The sequence below is a fragment of the Octopus bimaculoides genome, chromosome 14 (genome assembly GCF_001194135.2).
Source record: "Octopus bimaculoides isolate UCB-OBI-ISO-001 chromosome 14, ASM119413v2, whole genome shotgun sequence".
Taxonomy (NCBI): domain Eukaryota; kingdom Metazoa; phylum Mollusca; class Cephalopoda; order Octopoda; family Octopodidae; genus Octopus; species Octopus bimaculoides.
Window position 1 is genome coordinate 25355350 of NC_068994.1, and position 9584 is coordinate 25364933.

Below are 9584 nucleotides of genomic sequence, written 5' to 3' on the forward strand. Positions count from 1 at the left end.
ATTTTCGAGCGAGATCATTGCCAGTGCCCCTGGACTGGCTCTTCTGCGGGTGGCACATAAAAGACACCATTTTGAGTGTGGCCGTTGCCAGTACCGCCTGACTGGCCCTCGTGCGGGTGACACGTAAACGCACCCACTACACTCTCTGAGTGGTTGGCGTTAGGAAGGGCATCCAGCTGTAGAAACTCTGCCAAATTAGATTGGAGCCTGGTGTTGCCATCTGGTTTCACCAGTCCTCAGTCAAATTGTCCAACCCATGCTAGCATGGAAAGCGGACGTTAAACGATGATGATGATATATATATATCTTCACACCCCAGAATTCTCCCTCCAACACCCCCTCCCCACACTGTATGTATGTATGCATATCATTATTCAGTTTATTTCAAGACTTCTTGGCAATAGAGAAAGAACTGGTTTCTAACTTAGATCCAAGGCTCCTTCATTGGAATTTCAACATCAACAACAGAGTATTTTTGTATGTATGTATTTATGTATCTTTACGTGCATGTATGTATGTACAGAATCATGTCCTACATGGGCATTTAGGCCACCCAGAAATACAAGTTATCATTCTTATTAACAGTTCTCAGATCATTATAAAAGCTTAATGGTAAAGCACTTGACACGTAATCACAGGGATGTGAGTTTGAGTCTCATGGCTGGCCGGTAACGTATTTTTCTGCAATGTATGGATAATTTATCCTGTTCACGCTATTTTACTAGCATTACCACGCGTTTGAGAATAAAAATATTTATTTCTGTATCTTTCAATACATCTCAACGCTTCTAAAACAGACTTTGTTTGTTTACTTTCATCGTAAATTGTATTATAAAAGCTGTTTATTTCATCCAAGGGGACTGACTAGTGTTGGCACATAAACACTAATCACTGTCATGAGTTGTTTTGAGTTAAGTTGCAACTGTAGCATCATTAAGGGTTCAGAGAAACTATGTGTAAGCTCTATCAAATGCTGCACCAAGTTTCTTTTTAACAGCAAGACCAACACCAGCTTCTGATGTAGATTGACTGACCTCCCCTAGTAAAATAAGATGTTGGCAGACACTGGTTCTTTTACTTGGTTGTCATTAGAAAGCCATGTTTCTGAGAGTGCAACTATATCAAGATTATATCAAGACAACTGGATCTTTTCCGTTTGGCTTTCATTTTTCAATTCCTTTAATTTTGTTCCAACTGATTTCAAATTTGGTGTGTTGATGTAGTTCTGTATGTGAATTATTGAAATGAAATTCAATTTTGCCATAAATTAATAAAAAGTTAAAGTTTGCAAATTTTGGGTAATTTTAGCCAATTGGAAGCCACAGACACATTGGTGCCTGTTCCCATAGTAACAAGTAAAGTTGTTGTTTGCTTAACATTATAACCACTGCAAGTCAATATTCTGAACTTTTGTTTTTGAACTTGCTCTACAAAAAATGTATTGTTTTTTCAAATTTGGTATATTGATGTAATTTAACCCAAACTTTAAATTTTAATTCTAACCCTAAGCCCTAACTCTAACCCTAAGCCCTAACTCTAACCCTAAGCCCTAACTCTAACCCTAAACCCAACCCTAGTGTATCTCAAACTTTCGTTTTTGAATTTTCACTATCAACTGTTTACAGTAGGATAATGTAGTTTTTTTTTTTTTGTAATTTAACCTACAGTTTGTTTTCTTGTAAGTTTTTGTAAAAAAAAACTGAGAATTTCTCAGTTTTATATTTTCTGTTCTGCTTCACATGACTTTATTCATTTAAATTTATTAAGACTTCAAAACTGCTCACAACTTTCATCATCATAATATATTGCTTTCATTTTGTTTAATAAAAGTTATCACACAGAAAATGCCTATTTCTAAATCTTATTTCCCAATTGGTTAAATATACTCAAACTTCAAACCTTTTTAACATTTTTCTAAAATTTTTCTGGAACAAGCGAATAACAACATCAGATTCAGCATGAAAAATTACATCAATATACCAAATTTAAAAATTTTCACTTAATTTTAAAATTTCAAAAAGTGAAAGCCAAACAGAAAAGATCCAGACAATTTCCTACATCTAAAAGCAGTATGGCACTCTCCTTACCAAGCAGGCTTGATAAGTTGCCAGTTTAGGCACCAACTGTCAGATCACGTGATAGGTTGTACTGGGTTACATGTTACCAGTAGTAGTAAGAGTGACCTGAAACAATGTGGCTTTCGCCAGATTAAAGTACAACTGATACAATTTTTACAGCTTGACAGGTTCAAAAGAAGTGCAGAGAACAACTTGATCTGTGCCAGTGTTTCATCAATTTTACCAAGATTTTTGACATTGCACAAAGTCCAACTCTTTGGCATGTTTGGAAAAGTTCACAGGGTTTATTCAATCTCCCTATGATAACATGAAAGCATGGATCTGTCTATGATGAACTACTAAAACCTATCTCAGATGAATCTGGTGTCAAACAGAGTGAAATTCTGGTTCCTACATTTTTCACCATCTTCTTTGTTATTGTTACCTTGCAAGCTTTTGTGCATAGTGATGCTACTTTGTGGATAGTGATCTGTTTCTGTAGAACAGGAAAATTTGAAACATGTGTTGTTTTACTGCAGTAACAAATATTTCATGGTTCTCATTTGTGATCTCTGCATTTCTTTGATGCTGATGACTATCTTAGGAAGACCTGCAGCACTTGATGAACTTTCAGCCATGTGTGATGAGTTTGATTTATGATCAGTCTTAAGAAGACTGTAAACATGCTACAACCAGCACCAAGCAATTCATATGTCCCACCATCAATATATGTCAAGAGCAAAAAGTCAAAAGTCATGGATATGTTTGTCTAACTTGGTAGCACACAAGCTACATTTAATACACTTGACAAGGAGCCAGTTATAGACTTTCTAAGGCGTATGATGCCTTTGACTTTCAAAGGCCTGTGATACCTTATATCAAGGCTCTGGTCACAATTGGACAACAAAGCAGCATTGAAAGTTGAGGCATATCAAACATGTCTTAACAGTGCTGCTGTATGGAAGAGAGACCAGCACAACCAACCTCAAGAATACTCAATGTCTCGAGTGATTCCACCAGTGATGCTTTCATAATATTCTGTCAGTGATTTCATGCACTTGATATGAAAGTATTGCACTGGGCAAAAATGATAGGCATCGAGTCCATGATTATGAAACACCAACTGAGACAGTCTAGTCATCTTGTCTGTTTGAAGGACACCCACATGTACCAGATAGGGAGTTGTGGAAAAATCTGATTGCTACTGTTATTAAAGAATTTGAGAAGAACAATGTTGTGTACACTGAATGGAAATGTGCTGGTGAATAATATATGGAGGACATGAACCCTCTCCCTGAGAAGGGTGCAAAAGAATCTTTTTCCATGTGACCAGTGTAGTCATGTCTGCTTCTCAAAGGCAAGCCTACTCAGCCACAAGCATAAGCATGTTCTCTCATGCACCTTGTGCAGCAGAGGGTGTGTAGATTGGCCAGTGGACTCACTTGATATTGCAAGTCCCAACATCTAGATGGTTGGGCTACTGCTAGGTGGAGGTGCTGACTTGTGGTCGGTGTAGAATGACTTACTCTTTTACTTGTTTCAGTCATTTGACTGCGGCCATGCTTGAGCACCGCCTTTAGTCGAGCAAATCGATCCCAGGACTTATTCTTTGTAAGCCTAGTACTTAATCTATCGGTCTCTTTTGCTGAACCGCTAAGTTACGGGGACGTAAACACACCACCATCGGTTGTCAAGCGATGTTGGGGGGACAAACACAGACACACAAACATACACGCACACATACATATATATATATACATATATACAACAGGCTTCTTTCAGTTTCTGTCTACCAAATCCACTCACAAGGCTTTGGTTGGCCAGAGGCTATAGTAGAAGACACTTGCCCAAGGTGCCAAGCAGTGGGACTGAACCCGGAACCATGTGGCTGGTAAGCAAGCTACGTGGGTTTCTTGCAGGCCTTAAGAGCCATATGAGACATCATCAATGATGGGGAAACCAAATAGGAGTTGTTCGTGTGTGTGTCTGTGCCTATCTGTCTGTCTCTATTATGTAGGGTTTCAACTATCAATCAACTAGAGTCAATAAAATATCAAGGAAATATTCAGATCATTAACTGCAGCTCCTAATAATTATTGTCATATTTATCTTACAACTGGTGAACACTTGTTAAAGCTTCCCAATGGACCAATAATTGGCAACAAGGAAGTATCTGTGACTTAGTGAAAAATATATAGTGCAATGGATTTCTTTCAAAGAACATTAATTTTTCAGTTTTCTTACTGATATTTACATCCTTCACCAATATACATTGATCAAAGTTACACACACATATGAATGTATGTGATTACAGACATGCAAGTGTGTGTGTGTGTGTGTGTGTGTATATATACACATCTGTAAATACAGAACAATGAAATGAGTGCTCAACACTACATTGGTGGATATATAATTCACAAATAAAGAAAAAAAATATATATATATATGTATATATATATATACACACACGTATATACACTGCATGTATATCAGTTACATAATATATACACTGCGTCCCTGTGTTGAAAGAAGCAACTAAACTGGTGACAGGAAGGGCATCCAAGCATAAAACTCTGCCTTAGAAAACCCATCCAATCCATACCAGCATAAAAAAGTGGACATATGATGATGACATAATTCTTATATTCATGTTAGAAATCATTAACATTGGTGGAATACCAAATAAAATATAATGTTTTGTTACATTCTGACTTTCAGTCCTGTCAAGATCAATAATGACTTTCGTCCTTATAAAGTCAATAAAATATAACCCATTCCACTGATATACAGCTATTTATCTAATCATATGTTCCTTATCACAAAAGTTTCTGGTCTTGTGCCTATAGAAAATTCAGAATGGATTGCTGTGAAATTTACATTTATTAGTCCAATGTTTGAAAGAAGTAAGACTGGAGTCAATTTTATTAACTTCTCTTATAAATTTGTGTTCAAGTTAAAAGTTAGCTAAATTACTATTATTTCATGATCTCTATACCTGATAATGTTGCACTGGGTGACCTTTAAGAATTACCTAGAAAATGCATATGTATGTCCAGTAGGTGAGAAGAAAAAGAGATAGAAAGATGAAAAATGGCATCTAATTACCTTTTGTTGCAGAAGAAATGCTACTGGAGACATTATAGTGGACTTGGTAGAGGAAGATGTTCTTAACAAACTCTGTAACAAATGCTTGCAGACTTGATGAACTAAAAATAAGAAGGTACATGTACACATACAAATAGGCACAGTACAACTTTGTTTATAATACACATACAAATAATTCCATGTCATTTTAACAATTTTCTCTGTTGACAGGAGGGTTGGACGGGTAAACGTGTTGAACTTGTCAGGCCCAACTACTTGTGTTCTTCTCATACCACTTTTTCCCATGCTACTACTTTCTTCCTAAGCCATATATTACAAGCCCAGATCTGCACAGTCAACATGAAGTGTTGTTAAGGCACAGTTGTGTTATTTCATATGTAAAACCAAACATCCTCTCACCTGACCAAACTATCACTCTTTCATATGTGTATTATATTTAGAACATCACATTTTCAGCCATACCACAACAATTGTCTCTCCAGCTCATACCCAACTTCTCTCTTTTTACTTGTGCACTTGTGTTCTTTTACAAATTAACATTAAACCTTTAACAAATCATACTCTTGCAAAGAAACAAACTCTGTTGCCAATAGTTCTGCTTGTTTAAATATTACAGTTAAGGTCAACAACAGAGGTAAACACCTTCCTTACTTTAGATCAGGGGTCGCCAAAGGGGATCCGAGAGACTCTCTAGGGGTCGATGAGCAATTACAGGGGGTTGATGATAGCCAAGGGGTTGAATGGGGATCAGCATGCGAAAGACTATCTCACCCAGATGAACTGCTTGAAATACTTAGTCAGCGCCACAAAACATGGGAAAACATGATAAATTTTTACTGCAGCGAGTAGTCTGCTTTTGATAACGTTTGAGGCGTGATGTTATATTCAGTATAATAATGGAAGATTGAGAGTTGTGATTGAGGGGTTGTAGACTGTCAAGTGTTTACTTATAGAAATTGCCTGAACTGGGAGGAATGAGGTGATTTGAGATTAAAACTGACTGACCTTCAGCCTGATATTAATGTCTTGACTCAGGATCACCATGCTCATACCTCACATTCATGTTGTCAAGTTCAATAAAAGATATTCCAGCAATATAATGCATTTTTCACATTTTCTAACCGTGAAAACAATTTCATAAAAATTGAAAGTTTAATACTGTGTACTCCTGCATGTAGTTTTAAATGTAAAAAGTGAGTCATCTTCAATAGAATTTCTTAATTTGTCGTACATGTATATTTTAGCTAACATTTTAATTGCCAGTATCAGTACCCGGCATGCATGTAAGATATGGTAGGGTAGGGTATTAAGGTATTTTAAACGAGGAGCGTGATCAATGCAGGAGAAGTGGCTAAGGGGGTTGATGCAGAAGAAGTGGCTAAAGGGGGTCAATGTAGAAGGAGAAGTGGCTAAAGGGGGAGGGGTCAATGCGGAAGGAGAAGTGGTTAAAGGGGATTGATGGTTGAAAAAGTTTGGCGACCCCTGCTTTAGATGCTATACTATCACAACAGTCACCACCAGCACTAATGAGGTTGCCTAGATAGAACCATTAACTACATCAAGAGAACACTCAGCTGATTCATGAACTTCATTTCATGTATATCTTTAATGTTAATTACTTCTGTGCATCTATCACATTTAAAGTTCTAGTTCTCTAATACTCTGACAAAAACTGCATTGCACTTTTATGGATCCACTCCCCAAATACATATGTGTAAATGTTGTGAAAGTATGGAAGCCAGGGTATGGATGAAGTGAAAACTCAAGGTACTATTACCTCTGTAGGTAACAAAAGACCATCTCTCTGAATAAATGGCAGGCTACATGACAGTTGTGTATAAATATGATTTTGCAGAGTGCTGAGTAATGAATGCTTAATGTGGAGGAATACAAAGTAATGATGTGAACATATTTCACTGAATGTATAATGTCAGTGCACATGCCAATGAAGCATAAATGAGCTGTGAGAAAAACTGGGCAGCAGGTAACTGCTACAGTTTGAAAGGCATCCTTCTTGTGCATCACATGTCTATATGGACATGTGATGCACAAGAAAGATGATTGTGGGATGGAAAAAAATCAAATAATGAGTAAAATAAGCTTGTGGAAGTGATACACTGAAGAAGATGCGGCTGGAGGTAGTGAGAGCTGATCACATGACAGTTAGTCTCACAAAGTAAAAGATAAAGAACCCCACTATGTATAGAGACACTGCATTGAAATGGACTGTCTAACCTATACTAGTATTGACAAGCAGAAATAAAATAATCCTTTCTATAATAGGTACCAAGCCCAAAAGTTTAGAGGCAGGGGCTAGTCAATTACATTTAGTCTGGCATGCTAATCATTCTGCCAGTGATGGTTATAGAATGAATACAGAATGTAGTATCATTATATGTGAATAGATATATCACAGTATGTAGAACTATGTAGGCCTGTATAAGTTTACCCTATAAATTTAAATTCCTTTTTTAGTATAAACTCATAATTCCAAATACAAAGATATAAAAAGGAAAAAAGTACTAATATATAAGCATAATTGTAGGCTTCATAAGTAGAGTAGCATGAATGAATACATATTCCTGAGAATGAAAAGAGCATATGCTTGGATAAATATATGTATGTATATACACATGTATGTACATTAGTGTTGAATAAACGTATATTTATATATATGCGACAAAGTGGCTGATGCCAGTGGCACATGAAAAGCACCTTTTGCATGTTAGGCCTCACAGAGGCAATGATGAATGACCAAGACCTTTGGCATTATGCCATGCTTGAGAAGAAACCATCAAGCCAAATAAAATTGCAGCAAAGGCAGATACTGGTGTCACACAAATGGCACCCGTGCCAGTGGCATGGAAAAGCACTCTTGGAGTGGTTGGCGTTAGGAAGGACATCCAGCCATAGAAACCATGCCAAATCAGACTGGAGTCTGGTACAGCCTACTAGCTTGTCAGCCCTAGTCAAACCATGCAAGCCATGCCAGAATGGACAACAGATGTTAAATAATGATGATGATGATGAAAGTAAATTTGATAGTTTAATAGCTCTCTTAATGTCCTGAAAAGCAACAGGTTAAAGAATGTGGTAGTGATACTATATATCTAAAATGAAGTCAGTAAGGTGATAATTTTTGGTATCCTGCTGAGTTAAGGAGATGGGCATAGGTCACTGGTTTTCAAACAGACATGAGACAAATAATTGTTAAAGGTTACCCTTCTATGACATGCTTATCTTCAAATTTCTTTTTTTTATTTTCCTAAAATTCCAGACAAGTCTGTGGTTAAGGATCAAATTATTCTTTATTTCTCATAACTTGTTTTTGTTGCATTTCTCTTATTTGTGTCTCTTTGTATTTTCTTGTTCCTTTTTGTCAGAGGAATCATCATCATCATCATTGTTTAACATCCACTTTCCATGTTGGCATGGGTTGGACGGTTTGACTGAGGACTGGTGAGCCAGAGGCTGCACCAGGCTCAATCTGATCTGGCAAAGTTTCTACAGCTGGACGCCCTTCCTAACACCAACCACTCCGAGACTGTAGTGAGTGCTTTTATGTGCCACTGGTATGAGGGCCAGTCAGGCAGTTCTGGCAACAACCACGCTCAAATGGTGTTTTTTACGTGCTACCTGCGCAGGAGCTAGTCCAGTGGCACTGGCAATAACCACACTCAAATGTTGTTTTTCACATGCCGGTAAGGCGACGCTAGCAACAATGACGCTTGAATGGTGCTTTTCGCATGTCAGCAGCATGGGAGCCAATCCGAGGCCCTGGCAACGATCACGCTCGGATGTGCTTTTAATGTTCCACTGGCACAAGTGCCAATCAGGAGGTACTGTCATCGGCCACATCAGCGATTTTGATTTTGATTTTACTTGCCTCAATAGGTCTTCGCAAGCAAAGTTTATTGTCTAATGCGAGGGTTTTCAAACTTTTTGAATTGCGGACCACTTTATAAATGCTTATGAAATTTATACATAAATATTTGCTTAAAATAACATATATTTTTACATTTATTTATCTAACAGTATTTAACAAATAGGTTTATTGTCAATTATACACACAGGATTTTTTTAATACATACTTAGTGAGAAGGATGTGCTTGCTTGGCTTTGCACAAACTGTCAATTCTTGGAGATACTAATGACAAACATACACGTAAGTCACTTTCTGAAGCAAGTCTGGATCTGTATTTGTTTTTTAGATTGGTCAGTGCCGAAAATCCTGCTTCACATAAATATGTTGTTGCAAACGGTAGCAAAATCTTAATTGCCTTTCGTGATAACAATGGATACTGGGAGGCTACAGTAAGCCAGAATTTCGAAAGTGGTTGCTGCATAAAACTGATTTTTAAAGTTTTGTCGCATGAAATTTCAGCCAGTTCTTCCAGTTCATTTCCTGTGAGCATGTCATCA

At 37.2% G+C, this 9584-nt stretch overlaps 1 protein-coding gene across 2 annotated transcripts in view; it reads right to left on the reverse strand.

The window, feature by feature from the left end:
• The window catches only part of LOC106879926 (exocyst complex component 4), a 268982-nt gene that overhangs the window by 119267 nt on the left and 140131 nt on the right, over positions 1-9584 (reverse strand). For both annotated transcript variants that reach the window (XR_008265483.1, XM_052972782.1), the window contains exon 16: positions 5163-5263. Coding sequence is in view for 1 of the 2 variants with exons in the window: in XM_052972782.1 (XP_052828742.1) it covers positions 5163-5263 (101 nt within the window). In the remaining variant the exon portion in view is untranslated. The remainder of the gene's footprint in view (positions 1-5162; positions 5264-9584) is intronic.